This window comes from Eimeria maxima, genomic scaffold, assembly GCF_000499605.1.
Source record: "Eimeria maxima Weybridge genomic scaffold, Emw_scaff12, whole genome shotgun sequence".
Lineage (NCBI taxonomy): Eukaryota > Apicomplexa > Conoidasida > Eucoccidiorida > Eimeriidae > Eimeria > Eimeria maxima.
Genome location: NW_013563426.1, coordinates 8,271 through 22,757, shown reverse-complemented (window position 1 = coordinate 22,757; position 14,487 = coordinate 8,271). Strand labels below are relative to the sequence as shown.

Sequence of the window (14,487 nt, the reverse complement as noted above, 5' to 3'; positions counted from 1 at the left end):
TGTACTCAGCTGTGCTTCAGCGATGCAGGTGCAGCTGTTGCAACAGCATTTCCTGCAGTTTGCTGCTTCCAAAGCAACTGCTTCCTCCAGTGTGCGTAGGCAAATGTGCTGAATTATTCACCGTATCTTGACTGTCAAGGCTACCGCTCTCTTGTTGCAGAGGGATGTGGAATCGTGAGTTTTCTGTGTATAACGGCCAACAGCCCTTGACCGTTAGGGCCCAAGAAGATATTAGCTGAACAGCATGCAAGTATGCATGCTGGCTGCTTGACGCAGCGTGATGCAGCTGCTCCTGCAGACAGAAAGGGGCGTGGGGCATGTGGACCTTGCAGATGAGCCTCCAAGCGAGCTGCATTTTCCGGAGGGGCTGCTAACTGTACTCCTTACCTGGCTTAAGTTGTCGCAGAACTTACATGCTCACTGCAGTTTCAGTTCTGTGGGTGTTAACCCCCCTAGAGCAGCGTCTTTCTGTTAGAGGTTTCACGGCATACCTTCATGTGGGCCCAGGCAACCCGCTGTACGCCTGTTGTCCCCTGTACTTGTGTCCTGAGGCAGGATGGCATACGTTTGCTACATGGATCCGTCTGTCCTCCCGCCCACACGTCTACAATGTGCTGGCCACTGTCTGTCTAGGGTGGAAGTAGTCTCTTCTTTCGAGAGAGAGCGACAGGAAATAACAATAGGCCGCTGCCTCCGCAGTGCGGTATACGAGCATAGATGGGCCTGCTGACTACCTTAGGCCTCAGTTAAGGTTGTGTTTTGAATGTCCTCTCTAGACGATTCAAAGACGGGAGGTGAATTTATGGTTTAGCCTTATTGAACAACAGTACACCCGAACAACCCCATCCAACGATTCCCTTTATTGCAGCACTGGAGAAACTGCTATACAGCAGCGGAGCGGCCCCCTCACATAGCAGTCGAGATATGCAGTGCTAATCGTTCATTCCCCTCAGCCCAGCTCCATTGCCGCACAACATGATAGTTTGGGGGCCCTTGGGGCCCCTGACAGCCTTCAAGTATCCCCCATGCAGACAGCAAGACGCTCTACAAGAAAGTCCTACTATTCCTTTTGCATTGCGCGCAGAACGGCAGGAATTTCTTGGGTGCCGGAATAAATGGCTGTTGAGTTTCATGACATCTGTTCCCGGAGGCAAGCATGCTTGGGGTTCTGCATATTGGTCGCCGGGCGTCGTTGGTACACATAAGCAAGGTCAGCACAGCAAGGCAGCAGAAATTGCACAAAACTCATACGCCAGCAGCAGATTGGGGTAGAATGCTTGCTGCTCCGTCCCCGTTGGATGCTGCTGACGCCAGCTGACGTCTGCTACACTACCAAGGGGCTGAAAGCAACCAACAGGGAAGTCAGGGTCCTCCGCTACCTACGGCAAATGGCTCAGGGGCCACCCATACCCGGGCAAGAGTCCCCCGCCTGCTTGCTGGAAGTAGTTTTCTCTGACAAATCGGGAGCCGCAGTTTTCAGGCTGCAGTGAACGGTGATACCCCAAGGCCGGCGTTGCTGCCTACAGACATGGTAGTACTTACGGCGGCGGGTTTCTGCTGCTGCTGTTGCCATCCGTCTGTTTGTTATGGTCGCTGCAGCTTCCGTTTGCGCGGATGGATAGCTGTTCAGATGGGAAGTCTGAGATTCGCTGTTAGGAGAGGCAAGAGAAAATATTGTAAAGTGTATCAGCAGCAGCGTACCCTCCGGGTCGCCGTGTGTGTGTCCGTCTGCATTTATATGCTTACCCTTGGTTCTGTTTCTAGCATTCACCTTTGTTAAGCTAGTTTTGCATTAGTATTCAGCAGGAGGGCCCCTGGGGGCCCTCCTTGCAGCCTGGAGCTGTTGCTGCTGCTGTCGCGCTGTCTCGGCAGTGGCCTATCGGCTGCTGCCGCCTGGTTCTGCTGTCTGTCTCCACGTATGTGTGGGGGCGAGTGCTTGCATTTTGTTTTTCTTTTGAGGCGTTTGCCTCCATTAGGAGCTTCCTCCCAACTCAGGGAGTCTGTACAGTGTGGAGCGCTGGGGCAGCAGCAGCAGCAGCAGCAGCAGCAGCAGCAGCAGGCACCCCCGCCACACAACGAGGTAACAACTTCGGGCCGCCCCTAGAAACCCCACAAAGTAACACTGCGGGACTCACTATTTTGCATCTCTCTTTTTATTTTCTTGCTGCTCTCTCTGTCTGTCTGTAACTCTGCTGCACCCAGCACGATGCTGCTGCTGCTCTAGGCGCCTGCGTCTGAGAGGGTCTCTTTCTCGTCTGCTGTTTTCTCTGAGCCCCTTCGTGACTCCCTGTTCTGTTTTTATACTGTATCCGCTTCTAAACTCTCCGTAGAGTCTCCTTTGCATGCTTTGTACAGAAATCAACTGCCCCAACACCGCCGCAGCAGCACAGACCCGACGCGCCGCGGCTTATTCCTCCACCAGTTTGTATACTCCCGGCCCATATCAACATATTCCGCTGTTACGTACACATCGTCTTCCTGATGAAAAGGGCAGCAGCCCGTCCCTCTGCAGTTGCTGGGCTGCGTGTCGCCCTGCGCCACGCCTAGGAAGCAGCAGCAGCAGCAGCGGCAGCGGGATTCGCAGGAACAGCAGCAACAGCAACACTAGCAGCAGAAACAATATCCTCAGCAACATCAGCAGCAGCAGAAACAATACCAGCAGGGACGACAGCAGAGGGAACGGCAGTAGCAGCTGCAGCACAGCAGCAGCGGCAGGGACAGCACAGCAGCAGCGGCAGCAGCTGCAGCTGTGGCAGGGGCCGTCGTTCCTCGCAGTTGCATATGTCTGTCCGTCTGTCTGGGTGTCTCGTTTGCTGACTGTCTGCAGGCTGTTGGTGTTCAGCAGCTGTGTTGTTGCAGTAGCTGTCTGTCTTGTTTTTATTGAGCTGCTAGGGGCTGGGAGCTCCTTGGGTTTTGTTGCTGCTGCAGCATTGCTGCTTCAGCAGGGCGTGCTGGGGTGTACGCACACCTTTGTGGGCACTGCTGCAGCGACAACACGCCGCTGTCTTCCTGTGCTTTTGCTGGAGCCCGTGTGCAGCAAAGTGTGAAAAATGAACTCGAGGACAGAAAGGAGACAGCGCTGTAAGGGTACAGTTAGGTTTTTCTTGGGGAGTGTTCAGCCAGTGTCTCTGTCTCTCCCACCGCTGCTGCTGCTGCTGCTGCCGCTGCTGCAGCTATTGTTATTCTTGCTGCTGCTGCTACACACGCCCGCGTCCGCCTGGACATACACAGACATCTCAGGAGTGCCTGGGGGCGCACTGCTGCCGCCGCAGCAGCAGCAGCTGCACAAGCTGCAGCAGCAGCAGCAGCAGCTTCGCTCGCCTCTCTCTTCTTCGCTACAGCGCCAACTCTCTCCTGCATTTGTTGCCTCTTTTGGCAGTCAGCAGCCAACAGGCCTGAACTGCCGCATCAGTACAACCAAGGGAGGGACAACACTAGAGTGTAGGAATCTCCTACACTCAAGACAACGTAACAGCACGGTTGCTGCTGTTGTTGCAGCAGCCGAGCATAAGCCCCGCAGAGGAACCGCTGCAGCAAGAGCAGCAACCGCAGCAGCAGCAGCTGCAGCTGCAGCAGCAACGGAAATGCAGCCCGTAAGCCATATATAGCCGTTGCAGCTCCTCTTGTGTTTGCTCTGCCTCTTGCTTCTTCTCTTTCTCTCCTCAGCAGCAGCTGCTTGTGAGGGTTAAACTAGCAGCATCAGCAGAATTGTGTTGCTCCTTGTTTGCTACTGCGGTGTACAGACACCCGAGACACCTTCTCCCCCCCTTACAGGCCCACAACGGGCACAGGCAGAGGAGGTAGCTAGACAAAGAGGCCCCTGGATGGATACAGAGGACCCCTTATCCGCTTATGTATCAATGCATGGGTATGTATATCTAGACCCTAGACCCTAAACTGTTGTTTATTGTCGCCTCCTTCCCTTTGCTTCTCTGTCTCTTTTTTATCCCTCTCTGTTCTATTTCTTCTTCTTCTGCTGCTGCTGCAGCGTGCACTGCGGGTACTGTACCATAGCCAGCTGTCTCCTTCTCTGCCCTCTTCGGTTAACAGTTGCTTCCCTATCTTTCCCGTGTCTCATTGCTGTTTCCTGCTGCAGCACGGGTTTGTTTTGCTGCTCTATCTTGTCTATATAAGAGCTTTACGTCTCTCTTTCTTCCTATATCGTCATGGCGTCTCTCCTCCCTCCTTAGCTTACATTGCCTCTGCTGCTGTGTGTGTGTGCTGCTGCTGCTGCTGCAGAGGTAGCCGCCCCATTCGCCGTATATTGATCGCAAACAACGGGATGGCTGCCACCAAGGCCATTGCCTCTATGCGCCAGTGGACCTTCGAGACCTTCGGGGACCCAAATGTCAGTTCTGCTGCTGTTGCTGCAGTTGCTGCTGCTGTTGCTGTGGGGGCGCGTGCGCTCGTTTCTGCTGCACGTGTTGCAGCGAGTGCTGCTGGGGCCGCTGCTGCTGTTGTCAAGCAGCCGCTGTTTTGCATGGGTGTCTTTGTGGCGTCGTGTGCTGGTGTCCTGCTATTGCCTTTACTGCTTCCATTGCTGCTGCTGTTGCTGCTGCAGCTGCTGACGTTTGTGGCTATGGCATCGCCCGATGACCTAGAGGCAAACAGTGAATTTCTAAAGAAGGCAGACGAGATTGTTCCTGTCCCTGGGGGCCCCAGCAGGGAGAACTATGGCAATGTTTCTCTTATATGCGACATAGCAGTGAAGCAAAAGGTGCGGTGACACACCGTACTGCTTCCCTTTTCCCTTGTGCCTCAACAGTAACAGCAGCAGCAATAGCAGCCAGCGATTCAGCAGATACAAGGAGAGCATCATTTGCAGCATCATCAGCATCTTGGCCTATTTTTTCCCCCGTACAAAGACAGCAGAAAGATATATTATGCAGTCTGCATGCATTAATTATATATATGTGTGTCTGCGGATACACCTGAATGCAGGTTGACGCCGTGTGGCCTGGATGGGGGCATGCATCAGAGAATCCTTCTTTACCTGCTCGCCTGTCTGAGTTGGGTATAATATTCTTAGGGCCTCAGTCGAAGGTAATGGCGGCACTTGGTGATAAAATTGCTGCCAATATTTTAGCACAAACAGCACAAGTACCCGCCATCCCATGGAGCGGCACTGGCCTTACAGCTAAACTCGATAGAGAGGGCAATATACCGCAGGAGGTAAATCTACACTCATCTTCTTCTTTCCTTTTATCTTCTTCTTCTTTAATTTTTTATTCTTCTTTGGCTTCTGGTTTCGTTATTTGTGTGTCTCTGAGTTCTCCCCGTAGCCAGGGGGACTCCTGTTGTCTGCTGCTGCGAGAGGATGCGGTCGCCCGTGCACTCGCTCCTCTGTATCCTTTTCTCCATCCCTGTGAACCTGCTGCCTCTGCTGCTGCTGCTGCTGCTGTTGTATTGTGTTCGCAGGTGTTCAAGGCAGCGACGATTTCAACTCTGGAGCAGTGCCGCGCTGCTGCAGACCGAGTGGGTTATCCGTTGCTGTTGAAGGCATCAGGGGGAGGAGGGGGCAAAGGGATCCGTTTATGTTACCGTGCGGAGGATTTAGAGACAGCACTGGCGCAGGTTCAAGCGGAGGTGCAGGGGTCTCCTGTTTTTCTAATGAGACTGTGCGAGAAAGCAAGACATATTGAAGTACAAATTGCAGGAGACACCCACGGCAATGCCGTCGCACTCTCAGGAAGAGACTGCAGCACACAGAGGCGATTCCAAAAAATATTTGAAGAAGCGCCTCCAACCGTCGTGCCCCCAGACACATTCAAGTCTGTTGCCTCCCCTTCACTGTCTCTTAATGCATCTGCTGCGCATGCGGCTGTCGTAGCTTCCTTGGTTCACATAGCCATAGGGTTTGCTGTTTCAGCGGCCTCGTCCCTCAATTCCTTGCTTGTTTCTATCATTTCCCTGTCTTTTCCTACTCTCTTTGTATTATTCTGTCTCCTCTCGCCTTTTTATTCTGCCTCCTCCCGTCTGTTGAAGCAGCTCCATCAGTTCCATCATGTGCAGCAGCAGTGTGATACTCAGCAGCGCATGCAGCAATTCATGCACTAGCGCATGTAGCATCACATGTGGGTAGCAGCGCATGCAACAGGAGACTTCTTTGCTGTTGCTGCTGCTGGATGCAGGGAGATGGAGCGGGCGGCGCAGCGTTTGACGCAGTCATTGGGCTACGAGGGCTTGGGGACAGTGGAATATTTGTTCAGCCCCACATCGAATTCTTTCTTCTTCCTCGAGCTAAACCCCCGTCTTCAGGTGGAGCATCCCGTTACAGAGGCCGTGACTGGCCAAAACTTACCTGCATTGCAGCTGCAGATCGCCATGGGCATTCCTCTCTATAGAGTACCCAGTATCCGCGCTTTCTTTAATAAACCAACAGACGGCACAGAGCCGATCGACTTCTTATCCGAGGATTATAAACAGCTCAATAGCCACGTCATTGCCGTAAGATACAACACGTTGCCGCTGCTGGTGCTGCAACTGCTGATGTTACAGTTGATTGCTCTTCTGCTGCTGATTTTCGTGCTGCTGCTCCGCTGCCTCGTACGTTTGGTTCCGTAGAGGTTCCGTCCGCGTCGTTCGCTGTTTTCCGTTTTACTGGTTGGGAATTAACTCTACATGTGCTCCAAAAGCAGTTGTATGGTCTGCGCCTAGACTGTTTGTGCATGGGTTTTGTTGCATTACCTTTTACATTGGTTGCTGCTGCATGGGTCCATCGGGCATTGTTGCTGTCTTGGGTTGTGGCTTGCATGCAGGCTCGAATAACTGCAGAGAACCCGAGCGAAGGCTTTCGACCTACCAGCGGACGGGTGGATTCGCTAGATTTTAGCCCCCCCGAGAAGGTGTGGGGTTACTTCGCCGTGGGGACGCATGGGGCTTTGCATGGGCATGCAGATTCACAATTCGGTCACATCTTTGCTGCGGGGGATAATCGCAATGAAGCTCGCAAGAGACTTATATGGGGGCTGCAGCAGCTGCAGATCCGGGGAGACATACGCACACCAATAGAGTTCCTTAAGCGCCTGCTGCAGCAGCCTGCCTTCGTTAATCATACCCTCAATACAGAATGGCTGGATAGCATCATCAAAGCCAAACAACTCCTACCAGCACCAAATAAGGCTGAAGTTGTATTCGCTTCCGCAGCCTTCAGAGCGATACAGGCTCTTGAGGTGCGACGCCCTACGCCTCCTGCTCCTGTCGCTGTTGCCGCTGCTCTCGTTGCTGATGGTGCTGCTGTTGCTGGACCGTTTTCTGCCTGCTCGTGTCGTTATGCCGCTGAGGACGAGGCTCCATTTCCCCTGCTGTTGCTGTCTGCGTCTGGATGATGCCAAGCTGCCACCGCTGTGCCTCAGCCGATATGCGTAGCTGTTTTATATTGGTGGTGTTGCTGTGCTGTTGCGATGCTGCTGCAGAAGCAGAAGGCAGCCTGGCTTTCCGCAGCAAAACGGGGCCACAGCTACTTGCCGCCTGTGGGGCCGCTGCTGTCTGTGGAGGTACCGATAGCCTGGGATGGGGAGTTGTACACATTTAAATTTTCTCGTACATCTCCTAATGCGTTGGGTTTTTCTTTGAACAAACAGAAGGGAGAGGCGGAGTACCGACGCCAGGCTGACGGTTCCTTCATCCTGTCAATATATTCCGAGCCCCCGCAACAGCAACAGCAGCAACAACAACAGACACACAAAGAACAGCAGCAGCAGCCACGGCTACTTCGTTTTAGTGCTACAGAAGAGCCACTAGGCTTGCGCTTAGAGTTGGGGAAGGATTCAATGATGGTGGTGGACCCGCGCGATCCATCCGAGCTACGATCAGATGTTAACGGACGGCTCGTTCGATATCTTATTCAAGATGGGGAGACAGTTAAAAAGGGACAGCCGTTTGCAGAGGTCGAAGCCATGAAAATGATCCTCACACTCACTGTAAGCTGCTTCTCTTACTGCTGCTCCTGCTCCTGCTGCTCATGCTGCTGCTGCTCATGCTGCTCCTTGATATATGCCGATGACATTTTCTGGGCTTTCTTTAGCTGTCTCCGTTGTGTGCTACATTTGGCATGCCACTCCGCAGTATATGCGGATAAAGACCTTTTGCTCCTGCTGCTGCTGCTGCTGCTGCACTGTTTGCCTGACTTGTTGGGGGACGGCGCGTGTGTTCCAGGCTGGGGAGAGTGGGGTGTTGATACACCGCAAGAGCGCAGGGTCGTTGATTCAGCAGGGAGAATTGTTGGCCTCTCTGCGTCTTGACGACCCGTCGAAGGTAGTGCGGCTAAAGCCTTTTGATGGTTCATTGGATTTGTCTCCTCATCCGCTGTCTTCTCCTGTACAGTCAACAGCAGGAGGAGCAGAAGCAGGAGCAGGAGAAGCGGCAGCACCAGCTGCCCGTGTCGAAGGCGCAGCCGAAGCATCAATTGAAGATGCTGCAGCAGCAGAAAGGAGACTTGAGCTGCTGCTTAGCGGATTCGTTCAGCAGCAGACACCACAGCAGCTGCTGACAGCTCTCCTTGCAGGCCGCTGCGGCAGCTCTCTTAGCGCCTTTGGGTCTTTAGTTGAGCATTGCCTCACCCGCTTTTTAGAAACAGAGGAGTTGTTTGCAGGAAAGGGGAACGTAGAGGCTGCTGCTGCAGTTGCTGCTGCTGCAGCAGACACAGAGGGACAGTTCAGGATGTATGTTTCGCACTACGCGCTTAAACACAAGGCAGAAATGCTGCTCTTCCTCCTCAAGGAACTTGCGGTGAGCGGACGTCTACTGTAGCAACGCAGCAACAGGAACGGCAGGAACAGCAGCACGAGGGAAGGTGGCACTGTTTTGTACTTGTTACTCTCTGTGTTAGTCCATGCACGCTTCCGCTGCTGCTAATTCTGTTGCTGCCGTAGCTGTTCTTGTTGTTGCTGCTACAGACAAGGCTGTCTGCACCTGGTGCAGCCTCCTTTGACTCCTCAAAGCTGGAGGGCCTTCTGCGTCGTGTGGGGGCACTAAAGGGCGTTGCATACAATGTCTTGGCTTTGGCCTCTCAGCGGCTGCTAAAGCAGCTGCTGCTGCCGTCTGTCGCCGATCGCGTATCTATACTACGCATGCAGCTGCAGCAGCTGCAACAGCTGCAGCAGGAGCAGCAGCAGGTCCTTCGAGACGATCTGCTGCAGCTCCCAGAGGAACTCGGGGGCTACGGCCTCTTAGCCCATCTCTTTAAAGACCCTCAGGTAGGACTCACAGCGCAGGAGATGACGTTGAGGAGACAGCTCCTTGGGCTAGACCTGCAGCTGCAGCAACAGCAGCAACAGCACCAGGGTGCAGTCTCCTTCACATGGAGAGAAAGCCTTAAACATGGCGCTGGAGCAACAATGAATGCAGGTGTCTTTGCTTCCCTTGACAATGTAGAGGAGCTGCAGCAGCGGATGGGATCGCTGCTGCAGCAGCTGGCCCGGCAGCAGGAAGCACTAGACAAAGGGGCCAAAGGCGTGCTGCTGCTGAGTCTGCCCCTATTCAACGCACAGCCAGGTGCTGCAGGATCTGAGGCAGCCGCTGGCGAGGCAGCAGCTGCTGCAGCGGCAGCAGCTGCTGCAGCAGCAGCTAGCTCGCCGGCTGCAGCTGCTGCACTTAAGAACCTCCACAGTCTCCGTTTGCTGCTGCCGACAGCCAGCGGCGACGCGCAGCAAGTCGCTCTTGTGCTGCAGCAGGAGCAGCTGCAGCTCCAGGAAGACCTGTTGCAGCGGTGAGTTATGCAACCCTTTTCTGCGGTGTACGGACAGCTGAACGCTGGCTCTTACTTTTCGCACAGGAACCGCAGCCGTCTCCTCCCGTCTGCAGCAGCTGCTGCAGTAGCAGCAGCTGCTGCAGTAGCAGAAGCAACCGCAGGAGCACGAAAGCTTATGCTTTGTGTTTGTGTCTGTGCTCTTCTTCTTGCTGCAGCGGTTTGTCTCTGTCTCAGTTTGTATTTGGTGAGATTGAGACAATGCGGAACATAGGGACAGTGCGGCGATTGCCGTCTGCGGCGGCTGCTGCTGCAGTGCCTCCAGCAGCATCTACAGATTTGCTGCTGCATGCAGTCTCCCCCAAGCCACCTGTGCCTCCAGCCGGGGCTGCTGCTCCTCTTCGGGCTCCGGCGCTGCGGGATACAGTGTACGTACATCGCAATATTCCCAAGGCCGATGTTTTGCTGCAGGAGCAAGGGCTGGAGCAGCTACTGCAGCACCTGATGCAGCAGCTGGAGGCAGCCTTCCGGGACCCTCAGGTCCACCCCACAAGCAGCAGTGTCATCGTGCTGCAGCTGCTGCAGCAGGAATCACCTGAAAAGCAAGCAGCGCTGCGCAAGGGCTTCTTAGAAGCTCTGCAGCAGCTGAAGGCAGAGCACGGCGAGCGGCTGCTGAAGCTAAATGTGGAAAAGTTGGAGCTGCGGGTGCCGCAAGATGCTGCAGCAGCTGTAGCAGCAGCAACAGAGCCAGAAGCAAACCCACCAGAGGACAACCTGGGTACTGCTGCAGGGTCGCAGGAGCAACAACTCATCAGGGCCTCTAGCAGAGGCGGATGCTGGCTGGAGCCCGAGGTGTCTGCGACAGGGGGATACGGGGAATGTGACTTGCATGCATCTACTGCAGCACGGATGAAGATGCAGCAGCAACAGCAGCAGCAGCATCCGCTGGCGCCAGAGGCATCGACAGCCGAGAGCTCCGCAGCGCCATCTCCTCTTCTGTCGGAGTTGTTTACTCCCGAGAGCGGTTCATTCCAGGAAGGGGAGAGCGGGTCTGTAGCAGCAGCAGCAAGCAGCAGCAGCAGCGTGGCGAGCTCGAGTAGCCACCGCAGCAGCAGCTGTACGCATGAGAGGTTGCCGTTCTCGTGGGGACGCGGCGGGACTGCAGCAGCAGCAGCAGAGGCAGAGAGGACGGCTCCTTTGATTACTCTCCGGGGCATATCCGAAACGCAATTAGCAGCAAAACGTGCTGCAGCACAAAGAGCAGGCAGCACCTACATCTACGACTTCTTGGGCCTTATCAATGCGGAGCTGCAGCAGCAGTGGAAGCGTACGCAAGACGCCTTCACTGCAGCAGGAGACCCCCGCATTCTTAGTGTGCCTCACAAGCTCCTGGAGGTAAATCTAAATAGACGGGAGTTGATGCTCTCTTGGTGCAGTGCTGCTGCTGCTGCTGCTGTAATATCAGCCGGTGGTGCTGCTGTTTTGTTGGTGTTCTTGTTTGTGCTGCTATTGCTCCAGCTGTTGCTGCTGGTGTTGGCATTGCTGGTGCTGTTGCTATTTATGTGTTTAGTGTTTGTTGTGGTTGTTGTGCTGCTTATGTGCTGCAGGCAAGGGAGTTTCACATGGGCCCAGACGGGAAGCTGCAGTTACACCGCGACTGGGTGATTGGTGACAACCGCGTGGGAATGGTTGCCTTTTTGCTGTTGCTGCGTACCCCCGAGTATCCTCAAGGGAGGGAGGTGGTGTTAATAGGAAATGATGTTACACATCAAGGGGGTTCCTTTGGTGTAGAGGAACATGAATTGTATAGACAGGCATCTGCGTTCTCGCGGCAGCACAAGATCCCGCGGCTCTATATTGCATGCAATAGCGGGGCGCGTATTGGGGTGTATGAACAGCTAAAATCCAAATTACAGGTGGAATGGAACGATCCAGAGAATCCATGGTTAGGTTTCAAACATTTATATATATCGGAGAGCGATATGAAGCAGCTGCCTGCAGGGGCGGTGGTAGGTAGATGGGAGGCTTCCCCATCTAAGACAGGGGAGAGGGTGTTTGTATTAGAGGCGGTGGTAGGGGAGGCAGGGCAGCACTTAGGTGTTGAGAATTTACGAGGATCGGGGAAGATTGCAGGGGAAACAAGTCAAGCATATGATGAAGTATTTACTCTTTCTCTTGTAACAGGACGTTCTGTGGGTATAGGTGCATATGTTGTTCGTCTTGCACAACGTTGTATACAGCAGCAGCACTCTCCCTTGGTACTAACAGGGTTTCAGGCATTAAATAAATTATTAGGTCGTGATGTTTATGTCTCTCAAGAGCAACTAGGGGGCCCCGAGGTCATGGCACCTAACGGGGTTACTCACTTACAAGTTGCGTCGGATAGAGAGGGCATTGAGGAAGCTATGCGATGGCTGCAGTTCGTTCCCCCTACAGCAGATGCTATGCATACACCCCACCGCGCTACAGACCCTGTAGACCGCAAAATTGAGTTTACTCCTTCTTCTACTCCCTACGACCCTAGACATATGATAGCAGGGCATTGGGTACCCGCAACACCAGCCTCCGAGACATCGGAGGAGGCGCAACAGCCACAGCAGCAGCAGCAACAGCAGCAGCAGCAGCAGGATAAGCGATGGGTTTCTGGTTTCTGCGATAAAGACAGCTTCAAGGAAGTGTTAGGACCATGGGGATCAGGTGTCGTTGTTGGCAGGGCGAGGCTAGGAGGGCAGCCTATTGGTGTTATTGCTGTAGACACAAGGACTACCACAGCCGTCGCCCCTGCAGACCCTGCTAATCCTGAGAGCAGCAGAGTAGAAACCCCACAGGTTAGTTTGCTGCACATACACCCCAGAGATACACAGACAGGCCCACCGCTGCAGCGCAACACATGCACTACATCTAGGTGCTGCACCCCAGCAAACTCCTACTGTAGCGCAGCTAACTGCTGCGCCCCCGTATCTGCAGCAACAGCAGCAGTGGTTTCCTGCAGCCGAGTTGCAAGGGTGCTTGCTGCTGTGTTTGCTGTATATGCATGCATGCAGGCTGGACAGGTGTGGTTCCCATCAAGTGCCTACAAGACAGCTCAGGCAATAGCGGATTTTAACAGAGGGGAGAATCTGCCATTAATAATATTTGCGAATTGGCGAGGATTTTCTGGGGGTACAAGAGATATGTTTAATGAGGTATTAAAGTTCGGGTCTATGATAGTAGATGCACTTAGGGTGTATAGACACCCTGTATTCGTATATATACCTCCTTATGGTGAATTAAGAGGAGGATCATGGGTTGTTATTGACCCCACCATTAATTCCTCACAAATGGAGCTGTATGCTGATGAATTAGCAAGAGGAGGAGTCTTAGAACCCCCAGGAATCTGCGAGATTAAATTCAAAGAAGCAGAAAGAAAAAAACTTATGCAGAAAAATGACGCCAAGCTGCAGCAGTTGTACCGAGATCTTGCTGCTGCTACTGTACGTCGCACGCAGTACACTCCTGCTGCTGCTGCTGCTGCTCACATGCTGTTGTTTATTCAGCAGCAGCTGCTGCTGCTATTTATTAAGCTTCTGTTGCTTATCTCCTGTATATGTGTTGTATTGTGTTGCATGCGCATGCAGTCACCAGAAGCGGCGGAGAAGATCAAGGAGGACATCAACAAGAGAGAGAACCTGTTGATGCCTGTCTACACGCAGGTCCGTGTATATCTATTCTTATAAATATGCATGCACATTCATTAAGTGTACCAATTAGTTTGTATAAAACAAAGAAATAAACATACAAATATATAAATCTCTTTCCTTTGCTGCGGGGTACCTGTACAGGTTGCCCACGTGTACGCAGACCTCCATGATAGGGCCCCCCGTATGGCAGCACGAGGAGGAGTAAGAAAAATATTAACTTGGGAGAAGGCAAGAGAATTCTTCTACTGGAGAGTACGGAGGAGACTCGCTGCAAATAACGTTGTGTAAGCCAACTGCATGCAACGGAGTTTTGGGGCTGCATGCAAGCAAGCACATGCATTGCTTATGGTAGCCGTATCTATTGGTGTTGCATTCATTGATACGTCCTCTCTTCTTCTCATCTCCTTGTGTCTGTCTCTCTCTGTAGCATTAGCATTGTGTGCGTGTGTGCTGCTGGTAATTTATACGCAAGAGAATTCGTCAGCAGCCCGCGTGGCTCTTCTGATTGTCTCCTTATTTATCTCCTTTATTTATCTCCTTCTCTGTCTCTGTCTCTATGGGGTGTCTCTCTGCAGCAAGAAGTTGATGGCAGCAGATCCCTCTCTTAGTTGGGAAGAAGCTCTTAGTTTACTTCATAAAGAAAATCCTCAGACGGCAGATGCTGTTGATGACCAGGAGGCCGTTGCCTTCTTGGAAAGTAGGCACCTGTCTATCCTTGCTGCTGTTTCTGCTGTTGCTGCTGCTGCAGTGCATGCTCAATGCTAATGTTTTGCCTTTCTCTTCTATACAGCCAACGCGTTCTGCTGCTTCTTAGTAGTGGCTCTTGTAGTGTAGGGTGTACAGCCATGTACCTGTTACGCTGTTACTGCTTAGCAGCAGCAGCACCTCTCTGATTCCGATTGCTCCCTCTATATGTGTTATTTAATCTCCTTCTTCTATTATTTATTTGTTTGCTTGCGTCTATCAGGCAGTGAAGGGCGGGAGAAAGTGGGGGCCCTGCTGCGTCGTACGGAAGCAGCAGCCTCCAGGAGGGAGCTGCTGCAGCTGGTAGGGCGGCTGTCAGCAGGAGAGAAGCGTGACGTATTGTCTGAGGTACAAGCGCTTCTCTCGCAGCAATAA

At 53.2% G+C, this 14,487-nt stretch overlaps 1 protein-coding gene across 1 annotated transcript; it reads left to right on the top strand.

Moving 5' to 3' along the window:
- Nucleotides 1-3,584: 3,584 nt before the first annotated feature.
- On the top strand, nucleotides 3,585-14,487 carry EMWEY_00002360 (acetyl-CoA carboxylase, putative; the record flags this gene model as incomplete). The annotated part of the gene is made up of 17 exons (XM_013477345.1): nucleotides 3,585-3,593; nucleotides 3,744-3,868; nucleotides 4,240-4,717; nucleotides 4,942-5,172; nucleotides 5,419-5,855; nucleotides 6,132-6,447; nucleotides 6,759-7,172; nucleotides 7,416-7,922; nucleotides 8,158-8,730; nucleotides 8,898-9,709; nucleotides 9,907-11,083; nucleotides 11,296-12,516; nucleotides 12,733-13,161; nucleotides 13,306-13,380; nucleotides 13,510-13,652; nucleotides 13,944-14,065; nucleotides 14,336-14,487. 17 exons carry the CDS (start codon nucleotides 3,585-3,587, stop codon nucleotides 14,485-14,487), a joined length of 7,221 nt encoding a protein of 2,406 aa, XP_013332799.1.